Genomic DNA, 16,301 nt, shown 5'->3' on the forward strand with positions numbered 1-16,301 from the left:
GTGTATCTCCTTCAGAGTTTCCATGGAGCCTTCTATTTTAGATGAATCGCCATGTCTTAGTAGATTTGCCCTGTATTGTGCCCACCTGACATGTCTGCAGTGTTCTTTCCTCTTCTTGCTGCTATTTATTTTCTAGTTTTCTCTAACAAACCTCAGAGATCTTCACACAAAAGCTGGATTTATACTGAAATATTGATTTTTTTTTAGTTGGGTGATTTTCACCTAGGCGTATCGGAGTAAACAGAGTTGAAGACTTGTCAACATTTCCAGCATCATTTTCTTTTCACTTATCTTGAGCAAAACTTCAATGTATATCAAAATAGTGCACTAAAGCAAACTTGGATCTTCTAAATTAATGCAAACTCAACTAAATCTTGTCACAAAAGAGAAGTAATACGACAAAATGCATTTTGCTGTGATTGTTGGGAAGGAAAAAGAAAACTCAGCATCTTCAACACTCGCAGCAAATGGCACTTAATTTACATAACAAGCTTATGTGGCAGTCTGGACATTTTTCTCCTTTGCCTCCAAACAACTCCTCAAAGTAGCAGACGACTCTTTGAAACAAGATAAAACACAACATAACAAGTGACACGACAAAAGTGTTGCTTTTATTTCACTGAGAGTCGATACGTCTCCCTCTCTCTGGTATCAATGGATGAGAGAAGACAGAAAAGAGGCATGAAAAAAACAAAACACACGGACGCATAAAACACCAAACATACACAAACGAAAGCGGAACAACATTCACAAAAGTTTGGCAGCTCATCAAAGCTCATGTTCCAAATGTCGGCGCCATAAATTATGCTCAAGGTTCTATTGTTCATGTTTCTCCTTCTTCCACTTCAGATCACAGTGAGATTTAAAGAGTTGGTAGGCGGCAGGAGCTGGAGGCTGTCATTTTCTCTCTGCCTCCTCTTACCTCCTTTACGCCACTCTTGTCATGCTTGTGTCTGGCTTTTGGTGCATGCAAAGCCAGTTTTATCTCCCCTCCTGGCATGCTTCGTTCTCTCTCTTTCTTTTTTTTATTTGTGTGCTGCTCCTAAAGAAACCAAGCGATAATAGATGCAAATGTCTGCCAGTTTAAACACATGGCGCTCTCGTGCCAGCACCTTGTGCTCTGGTTTCCTGGCATTGCAGGAAACAAATCTGCACAGAGTGGATGCCTTCTATGCCCACAGCCAAGGCAATGTCTTTGCCTCCCTGCGTCGCAAACAGCAATTTCGCCGAAATGTCGGGACAGCTATTGACAAAATCAAATAAAGCAACGTATGTTCAGATTTTTTCGGAAATCCTGAATAGCATTTTGATTTACAGACTGATTTCAGGGACCGGTGCAGAAGGTATGAAAATATTCCTTGACAGACTGTCAAAACCTTCAAGTTATTTCACTGGCAGCCTGATGTAGACTCGTGTGAAAAATGTCAACTATTTGATTTGAGTTCCGAAGATAACAACACAAGTGCATTTCCATGATAAAACAATGTAAACCAAACCTCATATCATACCCTGGCATCACGGTTGATGTAACAGCCTTCTACATACAAGCTCAAAAATGACACTAATAATCATAAAACATTGTTGTTTTTTTTTCTTTGCATGGGGTACAGCTTCTGTTTTTGCCAACTTTAAAATCCAACCGGAATGTACAGGAATATTTTAAAAAGACGTAGGGGCACAGCAGAGGGCAGGAAGATTACTGCTATAAAATATGATGAATAGAAATGTCTTTTTCGACACCAAACTGTTTAAGCTTAGAGAGTCAAATGTGGTCCACAGAAGCGCTTCTAACCACACACACTCTTATTGCACATGCTCAATAAATCAGAAAGGACTAACACTCCACTGTATCAGCAACTACATTACTGAGTTGAACAGGAAATCCTTGCTCCTTTGATGTATTATGCTCATTTCTATTGGTGAAAATATAAGAACAAATTTCTTATACCGCCGACCACCAGCAGCCTAACACCGCAAACTATATTCAAGGGCACATTTAGAGCTCTTCCTAGGGAATTTAAAATAAAAATCTTCTTTGATCAGACATCAGAAGAAGGCCTCGCAATCGGCTTGACCATGAGACCACTGGACGTCATCCATCTGCTGCAACTGGGTCACTGCAATTTGTTGGATATTTCTGCTCAAAGTGACCCCGCCCATGATAATGCAGCCGCAGCACCAAGAATCAATTTGCAGCAAGACAACGTACCAGCCCTCCCACTCCCACTCCACCCAACACCACCACTACCTTTTGCTATTCACCACGTGTCATGCTTTATCCGTCGCCTCATCCTTCAATGGCAGCATATAATTGTTCCACCGGTGGCAGGCTTTAATTATTCACATGATGCCAAGGCTCAGGCGGTGGCAGCTATCACCTCATCCATCACCAAGAACTATTGCGCTGCCAATCTACAAATGCACTGTCTTTCTAGCTCTGTGGCCAGCCCATGTGTGTGTGGCATGCGTGATAAACATCTCAGCAAACTGCTGATGCTGGTCTTCATTATTCTCAGATGGGCCAGAGATTAACGGAGAGGAATGGAGAGTGATCCTCTGCTCACTGTTGCGCTGCAACAGAGACTGCAGTGTATTTTGCAGCTCAGAGACCAGGCAAAAGCATTTGTCAAGAGGTAACCCTGCACACAACTTTACAGATAATCTGAGTTGCACCAATTGTGCTTTTGTTGCGGATTTTTAATCCCAGGTTGTTGCAGAGCTAAATCCTGAGGATGCTGGTTTTACTCAATTCTAATTTATTTAAAGAACTATGTCATCACCATGAGCATAAATGTTTCTTCTGGACATTTACTTTGCTTTTTTGTAATGCACTTAATAAAACGTTCATTTGAATTTGCACTCACATTCTGTCTGTTCCGTAGCTGCGGTAGTCCACTGCCGCTGAGACAGCCACAATGAGAGCTGGCACGCCGTACCCAACCAGGTAGAAGTATCGTCGGCGTGAGTGCTCGCTCTCGAACACCTCCACCAGCATAATGTAAAGCTGCACCCCCTCGAGGAACATCCAGGTAAAGGCTGCCAGGAAGAAGAAGTGGAGCAGGGCGGCGAAAACGGCGCATGCAATCTGGGAAGGTTTAACAGCAACAGAAATGATGTGACACAGGGGGACATGGGGGAAAGCAAAAAGACAAATTTGATCGTTAATGTATTCAGTCTTGACTTTCGGTCTTGAATAATTAAAATTTTATCCTAAAATAATTAAACGGCAAAATGAGTCATCCGAGTAACTCCACTCAGCAGCATTTCCTGACCTCCCTGAGTCGGCATTTCTCACAATTAAAATGGCGATGCTTTGTTTGGCTGAAGCCATTGGATCGTTGCCTGTGGTGACTGGCAGTGGACCACTGCAGCCCCTGAGTTCTTGTTTGCTGTAGCTGGCATGGATGTAAGAGAAATATGAAAAAGTGGAGGTCTGTTGTCCAAGAGCCATTTAGAACAACAACATAAACCAGGTGCAGGTTCATAATGTGGTTAGATACTTTTTGAGCTCGAAGTGAATACAGCAGAAAGCCCTCTCCTCATGTCTGCTCGCGCACTTACATGGATTGATCCAATTATTGGCACAGTTGGACATAACAAGAGTATTTTGTTACTGGAATGGATTCAGTTTAATAACTAAGAGGTTGAGTGGACATTAATTGCAGTCCATGAAAGTGATTCAACTGCTGGGCTGTGAGTGATACCCATAAAACATTATGGGAGGAAAAGGTGCAGGCCCTGAAGCATTATCTTTAACTACACAGGAAGTTAGCTTTGCGGCTAAACTACGGTCTGTAGTTTTTACCTTCTGAGAGTAATTGTGCTCCAACAGGAAAATAAAGATCTGTTTAGATTGGGTAAGGCCTAAAAAATTAAAGGTGTATAATTTCTTATCTTTGACATTTCCATTTATAATAATTTAAAAGCTGTAAAATGCTTCATAAAGGATAATAAGCAATAAAGGTTAGCCTTGCATATGATCAAAGACTACTGGCTATGTGTATTCCAGAAATAAGCATGGATTATCTGCCTTACTATTATCCAAAAAGGGCAGCACGTACGCTGTAAAAGGAAAAGGTGAGTTCTAGGAGTAGTTCAGTATTTTTAAAATGAGATTTTCTCCAATATGCAACACTTCAGCAGATAATTCTCTTGACTTCTTCATTCAAAACAAATACAGATTAATTTGTCCCAGAAGTAAAAGACAACTGCTGGTCCAAAAGGTTCCACGACTAATGTGGATTCTTACCACCTTAAACAACTGCTATCTTAGATCCAAAGTTATTTTCTGGAACTTCTAATTGTCCCTGAGTTTCACTCAGGTGTTTATTGAAATAGAAGTTGATGATTATTTACACAGGAAATAGAGAATGGGGATGGTGCGCCACCAAGAAGCTTCCTGTATGAAACACATGCTGACAGTCTAATATACATTAAAGCTGTTATTAAAAGAAAAATATTGTCAAATGTATTTTAATGTGAGAAAGGATAAAAAAACAACAGAGAAATACAAATGGACCTAAAAATAACTCTTAAGTGATATCTCTGTTACTGTGAATGGATGGAACCAAAAAGCAAAACTTTACTTTGAGTGTTGTTTTACAGCTGACAAACTGTGTCTCAGATATGGTTGATTTAACTCAAAGCGTAAACTTGTACGTTTACATTTCATGAAATTGAAATAACATTTCTAATATTGAGTTGCTTTGTGTCGCCAGCCGATTATACTAAAAGAAAAATCCAAGAAAAGTATCTACAAGAGGTAACATAATAACTGCTTAAAAGCTTTTAAAATGAAAAAAAAAATATAACAATAAAAAATGAAACTGTCTCTTTGAAGTCCTTTGCTAAGCTCGAAGTGTTAAATGACTCCCCAATTTTCTGCTCTCTGAGTATTGAGTGTACACTCCTGAAAATGACTGCACTGACGGTGTGTTCTCACCCGTTACCTCAGTTGAGCTCTACCAGAAAAGAAATTGCACCCAAACTTCAGTCATTACACCAGAAGGGGGATTGTGCTTCTAATCCAGATTGGCCTGAAGTAGGTGAAAAGTAAATTTTTGCCAAAGATTGCTGTGGGGTTGAAGGTGTTCCATATAACGGTGATCTATCAGTAAGCGAGTTGGACGTTGTTGTTGTGAGACTCTTCAACTAAACTTTGAACCATGTGTGCACTTCTGCACGTGTATGGGAGGCAGATCCTGTTTAATAGATGCCTCTCGGTTCCCTTTTTCTCAGTGTTTCTTTTCAGTGAGCCAAACAGAAGCGAAATAGTCCAGGGCCACTGACACTCAGCGGGGAGCCCCACTCTCAGCACAGCACGACACAAGGTTATAACTCTTCCCAAAACATTTCAGGTTGGAAGACTGAAGATGGTGGACACACTTACGGGGGAGATTCATTTTGACAGACATACACCTTCTGACTGACACCGTGAAATAACTGAACTGCAGCGAACAACAGCGAAGTGCAAGGGCTTGTGTATATGTCGGCAATATTTTCCTTTGGGCATTACATTTTACTTTATTTAATCTTGGCAGAAAGTAATTACACCTGAGCTAAAAAGCACATGAGGGTGAAATGAGGTTGAAATTTGAGTTCTTCTTAACGTCAAACTTAAACAGGTATGAACAATATCAATATTATTTTTATGACTCTATAAACTCAGTGTGTAGGTATGTTATGGTCAACACAACTTGAATTATTGCAATATAATTACAATCCAATTTGCTGTAATTGTATATTATTCTGAATCTTTTTTTTTTTTTTTCAGAATTTGAGCTCTAGATAATTATAAAAAATATGTTTAGTTTGGTTTGGGCTGACTGTTTCTTGTTATGCATTTCCTGTTCTTATAAGCTAATCGGTGCACATTTGACTGCATATGAAGCAGGTTTTATTTTTACAATTCTACAAAATATTTCCCAATCATATGTAATTTGATTCCCTAACCCAACTAACCAATGGGGCTCTTGATCAAAACAGGATTAAGTGCAATTCTGCAAAAGTAAAATTGGAGTTTGAATATTATTGTCTCTTTTCCCCAAAAGAAAAACATTAAGTAAATGTATAAAAAAAGATTTTCACAATTCTGGGTTGTGTGGGTTTTGGGATACATATGTGTTTGTGTACTTAGATTACTTACTGGTTTCCCAGATTCTCTGTGTATTTTACAGCCAGTTCTCCCAGCTCCTAAATTGAGCTTCAGTTCCTCGTGTCGCCTGATTCTAATCAACTACATTCCCTACCCTCCAACTCTCTTTTCTATCAACATTTCTCAGGAAGACAGTTCCTCATATTCTCCTGCTAAAATTCTATATGCCACCAGTCTGTTTTCATGTGTTTCTTGTGCTTTATTATTTTTGGCTTCATCACTGGGCATTTTTTTTTTCCTCATTTCTTAAGTCAACTTAACTTTCACCTCAGTGTCTCCTACCTGCTTTTGGGTTCACCCTTTTATGATATCATTTAAAAGTTTTACCAATTTTTTTTTTCTTTCTGGGAAATAAAAAAAAAGATAAGTATAAACTGGATAAAAGTGTAATGAGGTCAAAATGAATAAGTTCAAGGTAAAATCCTTTGAAATTAAATATTGAAAAGATCATTGCATTTCATCTGATGGACAGCAATTCTTCTTCTTACCGGCTGGTCCCCCCGGTTGATCCCCACCAGGAACAGGGACTCTGCTATGAACAAGCTAATGCACAGGTTCTTATGGATGGTGTTACGGTCGCTCTGGAGGCCTCGGAAGAAGCAGAAGGTGAAGAGGCTGATGAGCAGACACACCAGAGAAAGCAGGATGCCCACCCATGTAATGACGTCCAGGAGCATTTCGTGAACAGGGTCTGTGTTCTGCAAAGAAATGAGAACAGAAGTTGCTCTGAGTTGCAGCATCAAGAGGAAATGGAAAATACAATTCTTCTACTTGTAATCCAAATACGATTTCCAGAGATTAGGTAAAGAAAGAAGAAACAGCAGTTTCAGGATATATCTTTCATTTGTGGAACAGACAAAAACAAGCGATTGCGTGAGTAAAGAAATAACCATGAAATGGAAACAATGCTCAAGCTTTTATTTTCAGGATTGCTTTCTAGCGGTAAAGTGGAGCCACTCACCGTTCCAATACAGCAGTACACGGAGCCACAGGTGGCAGATATGAATCATGAATTAGTCAGTGTGAATCAATTTAAAATGGCCCCCCGTTGTTTCATTTTGGTCAGGTAACAAAGTGAAACAAAGTGAGCAGCCCAATAGGCCACAGGTGTCTAAGACCAGCACAACACGAATCCAATCAAACTGTAACATGGGCAATATCATTCACCGTTTGCCTTTGGGTAATTTTCTCTTTACAGATTGTCATTTGGAGCCAAGGACAGTTTTGGCCACAAAAACGACTTTTGGTTGAAAAATAAATGTGTCGTGTTCAGGGAAAGATAAGATTCCCCATTGTTTCTGCTTCAACCACAACAAAAGGTTGTTGTGGTTGAAGCAGACAACAACAACTGTCATCCATTAATGGGAGACAGGAGGACTTTGAAAGCAGGGAAGGAAAATATTTAGAGTGTGATAGCAAAAAGACAAAATATTACTTTTTTGGGACTGAAAACTTCACGATGACAACAACCAGAGTGACTTCTGAAACTTCTGCAGATTGGCGTCATTTGTGAGGGCTAATTGTGAGCATCTATGTTCATGTTTAACCTCTAAATATTATTAAAAAACAAAACAAAACAAAAGACAATGAGACATAAATTTCCAGTTAAAAAAATACATATTAAAAGCCTAAAATAAAATCTGAATGAAATCTTCTGACAGCTTTACAAAATATTCCATGTCATAACTAAGAATATCTGTCACCAGTGGGAAAAAAATGCTATAACATTTGCTTTCTATATGGAAACATTATGATCATAACAATTTTGGTATTGGTCTTATTTCGTAAAGACTTTTTTTAAGTTTGGGAAATGTGCAAAACTTGGAACTTGGTGATTGATATAACATGAACCATTCATTCTTCTTTTGGATAAATGTATAAATGAAGATCACACCAAAAATACTTAGAATTGGGCAAATAATAAATGTATACCCAGGAAGAGTGTACAAAAGTAGCACATAGAGGAGATGTAAAATAATTCCTACTCAGTTATATAGGCTGTTGGCTTATTTTACTTTATATTTATATATAAATTTTTAAAATATGATTCCTTGAAATTAGAAGCTGTGCTTGCAGTTTTTGGAATGAGTAAACAATAATAATAGTCGGAGCTCCATTGTTATGAAAAAAACCCAAGCAAATATTTGCATACATTGAAGAATAGGCCTACAAGAAATGCTAATATATCTCAACAAACAAGCACATTTTTAAATCGCATTTCAACCACCCTCAGCATTATTTCTACCAGAAGAAGAAAAAAAAGTTACTGCGAGTTTTGCACAAAGCCTTGTTATAAGGGAGCAGAGCTAACGCTTGCAGAGAGAGGAACAGATGCTGATCATTAACAGGCTCTGGTATAATAACAGCCGCAGTGCTCCTTTAGTCTTGGGAGAGCGGTCTTTTGATTTTCCTGCCTGATGAGCCGTTGTGTATACGTTGGAGGGATGGCAATATGTTGTACAGAGCCGGCATCTGGGAGAGAATGTGCATTGGATGTTTTGAGCGCCATACTTTAGATGAGGGGCTATGGGCGAGGTGCAACATGTCAGTGTTTGGGCTTGGATCTAATGCGTTGTGTTGTGTATGTGACGCACTGGTCCACTCTTAGTCTGCTTCTTGATAGTGACATTGATGCAGTGGGTGGTACTAGTCGTGGCGCATTGTGAGGGGGACTCGGAGTCCTCTTGGGATGTTCTGTGGCTGCAGGCTCTATCCATCTCCATCTCACCTCCAATTGAAGAGGGGGTCAGAGAAAGAGACGACGAAGAGGAAGGAGAGAGAGAAAAAAAGAAAAGAGTATGACAGGGAGTGTTTCTACACCTGGGTGATGGATTTACCGTGGAATGATTTCTTTGTTCTAAGAGGTGGATAATGCCTCTGCAACAGCAGACACAATGTCTCAACTGAAAAGGTTCCTTTTATGAGAGGCTTTTCCCAGGCAGGACGGCAAATGATGGGATCTGTAGAGCTTCTGCACCTATTTTTAAACTGACAAACCTCTGCGATGGAAATGTCTGCGAGGGTCTCTAAAGTGGGCGGAAGTAATTCACTCTACTGATTCGGCCTCGGTGTCACAAGCGCTGTCTGATCTAACAGCGCCAATGCTATTTGTGGAGACTTCCAAAAGTATTCATGCAATTCATTTTTTTTTTTTTTTTTTCAGATTTGATCATGTTCAGGATTTTATGTGACAGTCCAACATAAAGGACTGCAAAGTGTGCAGAGGAAGAAAAGAGAGCAGGTCATTTTAATCAGGCTGAAATGCATGCCACACTTTTCAGATTTTTCTTTGTAATAAAAATAAAAAATACGATTCAGAACAATGCACTCCTGTTGTATTCTATTAAAAAATTCCAATAAAATCCTTTGAGTACTGTAGTAGCATGTCAAAAGAGTGGGGAAAGTCTAAGATACCGCTTTCTCTTACTTCCCAGGAAACATATTTTTCAAGCAGCATGAGATTTGAAAAATCTTTGCCTCTATCTACTGGTGTACTGCATAAAATAAGCTTTTTGAGAACCTGACTTAGATCCTAACAAGAAAGGAAAAAAAAACAAAACAAAAAAAACTTGGCAATAAGCCTCGTGCATTGCACATTGATCATTCTGGGCAGCTCATTGAAGCCTGATATAGTATCATATGCACTTTATTATCATAACATCCTATTTCTAAAGCCAAAAAGTCCTGACAAAGTTCTATGAAATGTAAAAAAGCCAAAGACCTGAACAGAGAATCAATACCACAAAGAACCACTCCCAGCATGGGGGCCACGGAGCCAATCCAATTAAAATGCATAAATCTCCCAGTGTGCCTCCACAGTCAGTCTTTGACTCATGAAATACTGTCAGGCGGGGCAGACTGTTGCGCTAAAGGGTGGTTGCCCACTGCAAGGAGTCATGTGACAAATCCACCTAAGGTATGGGACCAGGGATTTATGAGCTTCATGGAGACAGGGAACAGTTGCAGAGAGGGCGCTCGAATCGGTGGTGCTGGCAAATTTGTCACGTTTTAAAGGGCTCAGAGAAAGACTACAGCTTGCATGGTGGGAGTTGGCATTCAGCTCACGCACGTAATGTCACACTGTGTTCTAAGACACTGTCTCTACCACTCTTACTCCATGGCTTTTAAGATAGATTTATCTCGAACAATTGCTTTTGGCGTGTGTGTACATAAACTCTTAAGTTATCTCATGAAATAGAAAATTAACCTTGACTGCCCTCGTAGTTACTGTCTGAATTGGGAGACAGTGATTAATGTGACCCAGATTTCAGCCATTTCATCGTCTGTAAGGGCCTGTCATTATTTTGTAGCTGCTAGTGGATTAAAAATGGTGTCACCTAACAGTAGTTCAGTACCTCCCTGCAAGCTCCAATAAGATGTTTTTTAGTGGGTGAGAAACAGGCTGTAGATCTGCAGTAAAATGATATATATACGGGGTGTTCAAATCCAAACCTCGAGCATCAGCATCCAGCAGTTTTTAAATGTGTCCTTTGTCCAACACACCTGATTCAAATGGCTCATATACCTCTTTATGCAGTCAAGTTCTCCAACGATCTGACCATTTGATTCAGGTGTAAAGATGATGCACAGACATGTCTAAAAGTTGCAGGACAATGGTCCTTGACGCCTGGATCTGAAGACCCCTGGTATCCAGCTTAAAAACCTACTTGTGGTTGTTCCAAACATTCTTATGGTGATTGTGGCCAAGCAGCTCATCCCACCATTAAGCTTTCTTCCAAAAGACAGAAATTATTATTCACCTTAAATCAACAACTCGGACATTCCAGCAGATCAATGTTTCTAAGAACCATTTAAAACCAGTCTGGGAATGGACGAAGCTCAATAAGAGAAAGCTTCTGGAGTTCTCCAAAAGTCAATCATATTTAAAAGTATGTGGATAATTTTATAGTTGGTTAACTAATAACCCAAATACCGGCTGAGACAGTGAATGCAGCAAATGAAAGTGCTTAATAGGAAGGGATGATAAAAATAAAATAAAATTCATGAGCAAGCACTGCAAACAAAACCCCAAAATGTGAGAGAAGAAAAGCAAAAATTCAGCACCCCGGGGAAGCCAGACAGAGGAACCAGCAAAAAGTAGATAAAAGTATCTGAGCTAAAAGCATATACAGAAGAGAAACTGATTACTGGGATTGGAACGAGGTGAGACTAACTGAGTAAAAACACTGTCACCGCGGCAAGGAACAGAGGCACTGATGGAGACTAACAAGCTGAACAGAATAAAAGTTACAGAACAAACGCAGAAACCATGACGAAAATATTAGAACTCATGAAAATGACAGAGCAAAACAGCAAAAATGGCTTTACTAATATGTGTTAAACACAGAAGTCGAATAAAGCTTTATTTGTGCCAATGAAACCAACCAGTTTACTGAAATGCAAAACAAATTGAAACCTAATTCTGAAGACACCACAACTTAACGATGTTAGACCTTAATGTTGTGTTCAACTTGAAAAAAGAAGGGTTTAAATGTATTCTTAAAAGCTCATACTTAAATGTTTGACTATCACTGCTTGTAAATTTCTGACTAATGCTGTAGTTCACATCTAAACTGTGTTCCTTCATAATCTCAGTTTCTACTTGCAGTTCTGATGAATTTCAAGTCTTCTGTAGCCTTAAGAAATTGCATTGCTACTTGTCATTTAGAAGTAATAAAAATGACAAAAGCAGTCACAATGAAAACACAAGCAACTGCGTTTTAACTCCTTTAATTTCTAAAGAAAACCAAAAGGTTGGACTCGTCTTCTTCATCAGGTATTATACAAAGGTCAAATCATTTGATTAGAAAGGTTCATGTGGGGTCCAAGTTCATCCCTGTTGTTAGATCTTTGCTTCCTAATACGAGGTTGAGTGGAGTGAGCTCACTCTTCAAAGATTTTAACCGTGCTAAATGGCTCCAGGCGAAGTGATGGGACATTTTAATACTGTAATCACTTGCGCTCTTGAAAAAGTCACTTTAAAGTACACCCACTCACATCATTCCCTTCAACTAGAAATCTGCAATCATTCAAAGTACCAGAGACAAAAGAAGAAAAAAAAATCCTGCATGCAGCCGACTTCTGCTTTCAACTTTTGTTTGTTTGACCACCTGCGTCTTCCTGCTGAGACTGAAATATCGTTATCGTTCTGGCTTGAATGTCCAAGACGTCAGTTGTAAATCAGAAAGAAGTGAAAGCAATCTGTGCCGTTGTAATGGTCCTTCATAATACAGTATCCATTATGGTAGTTAAAGATCTCTAATGCTAAATGTAGCTGTTATGAAGAGCTCACACAAGTTACGCACATGAAAAAAATTTACAAAGTTGCCTCGGGGATCAGAGTTTTAGACTGAAATATTGCAAAGCCCTTCATAGGAGAGTTATTTTAATAAAGGACCAGGTACAGGTCAGAATTTTCTCTGGCTGCATGTAGTGTAAATTAAAACACCCACATAGTATATTGCTCTGAGCAGTCAGTGTGCTAAGCATGACAATATAAGCAGAAAAGATACCAAGTTTCTTGTTCTGGCTATTCTTATTACATTATTCATGATATTGAACAACTTTTTGTTAAATAAACCACTTATTTATGCTCATGTTTATAAATTTAAAATATAATTGAAAAGTTAATTTATTTCAGTAACTCACTTCTTTAAGTGACGCACATTAAATAGAATAATTACACTCAGCCTGATGGTTTATTTCTATTTAAGACCAACAAAAAACATCTTTGATACAGAAATGTGGGATTAATAGAAAGTATATAGAATACCAGCTTAAAATTGCTATTTTGTCTTTTATTCAGACAAACGAGCTTCAAAGGAACACATTCTAATCTAATAATCATGAATAATTATGGAGGAGCGTTGATCAGCTTTAATCCACCAAGGTAGCACACTTTGTGTCACACACCAGAACTATGCAAAAGATTAAATCCACCGATGTTTCTTAACGTATTTTGCGTATTTTGGTGACCTTGAAAATTCATGAGGACGGCGCCTCAGACTGAAATGTGCTATTAAATTAATTCATGTATTGGTTCCAATAAGGAAATGTTTCATTTTTAAATATCTGAAGGAAATTTTTTAGATTCTGCAAGGTGTGAGATTGGTTTGCACAATATTTTTTCCAAATTTGATGGCATAATAAGATGCCCGTGTCCACATATGTTAGCAAAACACATGCTTATTGATGGGTGTTGAAATTTTGTCACAACTGTATTTAACTAATAAGAAAAAAATCAACTGTGATAATATTAGTTATTTCTAGGAAAATGAGAGGAGGAAGCAACAAAATAGAAATGTGAACGTGAAAAATGTTGGTAAACATTGTTAAATATATTTTACTCAGAGCTGTATTCATGTTATGATGCTCTGGCAACAGGAAGAGGTTCCACCAAGTTTTTCTCCTACTAAGTTAGTTTTAATAGTCACCACAATGAACCCAATGAATTTTGCATCAGTAAAATACTGCTGTTGGATAAAATGTCTGTGATGACAATGTAGATTTTGGATTCTTCAGTCTCTATGGAATATATGGGAACACTGAATGCTCTCATAGTTTGATATTAAAGCTGTGGCACAACAGAAAAGTTCACCAGCAGGAAAATCTTTCAACATGTTGGTCATTTTTTCCTCATTTGCCACAAAAGTTATCACGACATGAAACAAGATTGATAAGGACTGTAATACTGGGCTCAGTCCAGAGTGGGGAAAAAAAAGCAATTACAACGTTTCAAATAAATAAACAATGTTAAAATATAATTGGTAGCTCTGAGGGTTATGAGTAATAATGCAGTAGCTGAAACTTGCTGTTTTCTGCTGCCATGGATACAAAAAAAAAAAACTGATAGCCTCCTCAGTTCATGAGATTTCTTTATCTGGCACTATTTCCAAGAAACACAGACGCATACATCTATTTTCTCTCCATTCGCTGTGCTTTTAGATCAAGCATGGTGACAGTTTGTCAAATAAAAAGCCTCCAAAGCCCCCAGTTAGTGGCAGTTTCCAATGAGCTGTCTTTTATAACGTCAAGGTAGAAAAGATAACAAAATAGAAAAGACAAGAAGGGAAAAATATCACTCAGATTTGGGGTGCAACCACTGTCCACTTTTCTCTGATGAATGCAGTGGCACAAGCTAGCGAGGCTTTTCAAAATGTTGGGGGGATTGGCTTAACTCAAAGAGCTCTTTTACTGCTTCCCCCTTTTTTTTCGTCCTGCTCTGCTTTCATCGTGTGAAGGCTCCCATTCTTCATCGCTGCCTCGCTATTCCAGACTCGACTTCAGCCCTGCAGGGAGCTTAGTGGGTCCAGAAGTCATGCTGCTGAGTGACAAACAGTGGCTCTTTGCAGCCACCCCTCCCACAAGGAGAACAGAGGGTTTTGCAGGTATTGGCAAGGAAGATTGCATGCATATTATTTTGTCTTTTATTTGTGCATAGTTTTGAGAGAAAGACAAAAGAAAGAGACAAAAAAAGCCAGATTGGAGAGAAGACAAGTAAAAAAAAAAAAAAAAAAAAAACAGGGTTGGTGATTTTGTGGATTGGGGCCAGGTGGGGCATCTCTCACAGAGAGCATCTCTCTTTCTCCCACTGATTCAGAAGAGATAGCCTGCTGAGACAGATGCCATGCCAGATCCAAAAGGCTGCTCTGCTCCATCAGCGGTTGAGCTCTTCAAATCTCCAGTGACAAAAACAATTAAGTCATCTGTCCATGTGAGATTAGAAAGTCCCCCATGACCAATGACTTTCTTCGCTTTTTCCACCTAATTTATCCTCTCAGATATATTTACAATCAACCTCTCTGACTTTTTACACTTTTCACTTGATGGAAACTGCATGTGAGCTTCACTTCCAACAGAGAAAGAATCTTTGACAGTAGGTTGCAAGGTAGCCTACCTCTTGAACATTTTCTCATGTTAGAAGCTTTTATTGAGGAAATAAATGGCAGAAAAAAAGCACCAACTGAATATGTCACTTTTTTCACAAACCAACCAAGGTAGCGAAAAAAGTTAACTTTTGAGATTTTCTCTGAAAATTAGTCACTACCTTATTTCTTGAAATTGGCAAGAGGAAAGGTGGCTGCTTTTCTCTGCTTCCTGTGTTTGTAACAAGCTGATTGTCACCTACGTTCACACTGAAATTCGCAGGAAAAATAGCTCTTAAACAACCTGAAACACACACCGTTCTTGTCCAGACGTTTTCTTCCTTTAATTAACAACATCCCGTCACACATTTTTCAATGCGGGACTTGTGGCTACGTTTTTTGCACTTCAAACAAAGACGGAGAAGCTTCCCCCACTGCTGACCAATGATAGTAGACTTTCTGAAGAGACTAACTTAAAATGAAGCTTTTTGCTTGGTTGTGGCATCAGACAGAAGATCAAACTATAATGATCATGCAAAGGGCTGAAGTAAAATGGAAATAGTACTGTTGGAAATGTGTATTTAGGAATATTGTACACCAATTTTCCAAAACAAATACCAGTAAAAAATGTCAGAGTTGCTTTACATTCAACAATAAATACAGAATAACAATCTGCTGTTTTTAACATAGCCATAAAAAAAATAAAAAAATAAAAAATAAAAAAAATTAAGGTGTCTGTAAAACATTAATTAACAACACACCCTAAACATACCTCTAAATAGACCACACCAAAGTCATGCATTTTTGATCAACTTGATCCTACCTTCTACGCCACATACCAAAAACAGGGGTCCTGCACATTTTCACATTTTTCCAAGTAAAAACTGTACATTATTCTCAGGGCTTCATAATATGTTTAAAAGCTAAAATGCTAAAGTTTACTATGAAGTTACAAATAAATAAATACATTTCTACTCTAGCATTAACTTTAAATATGGAACCTGGAAAAACCGACGCTAGAAGACAGGAGATAAGAAGGAAAGAAGTAAGGAAAGACAAGAGGAAGGAGGACAAGAAAAAAAGAAACAAAAAAGGAAAAAACACAAGGAATGAAGAGAGGAAGTAAGGCAAGGATAAAAGAACGATGGAAAGGCACAGGGTGAAAGACAAAAGGAAACAACGGTGAAAAAAAAGGATACAGGGTTGGGAAAAGGGAGGGAAATAAATAAGCAAAGAAAGAAGAAGAGAAGAAAGGGAAAGAAAAGGAAGGACACAGGGAAAGA

General features: G+C 38.6%; 1 protein-coding gene across 13 annotated transcripts in view; it reads right to left on the reverse strand.

Moving 5' to 3' along the window:
- The window catches only part of LOC122819845 (adhesion G protein-coupled receptor L3-like), a 265,919-nt gene that overhangs the window by 30,469 nt on the left and 219,149 nt on the right, over nt 1-16,301 (reverse strand). For all 13 annotated transcript variants that reach the window (XM_044096839.1, XM_044096838.1, XM_044096837.1 and 10 more), the window contains 2 exons: nt 6,643-6,852; nt 2,865-3,085 (listed from right to left, as the gene is read on the reverse strand). In XM_044096839.1, the coding sequence (XP_043952774.1) occupies nt 2,865-3,085; nt 6,643-6,852 (431 nt within the window). The remainder of the gene's footprint in view (nt 1-2,864; nt 3,086-6,642; nt 6,853-16,301) is intronic.

The sequence above is a fragment of the Gambusia affinis genome, linkage group LG18 (genome assembly GCF_019740435.1).
Source record: "Gambusia affinis linkage group LG18, SWU_Gaff_1.0, whole genome shotgun sequence".
Classification (NCBI taxonomy): domain Eukaryota; kingdom Metazoa; phylum Chordata; class Actinopteri; order Cyprinodontiformes; family Poeciliidae; genus Gambusia; species Gambusia affinis.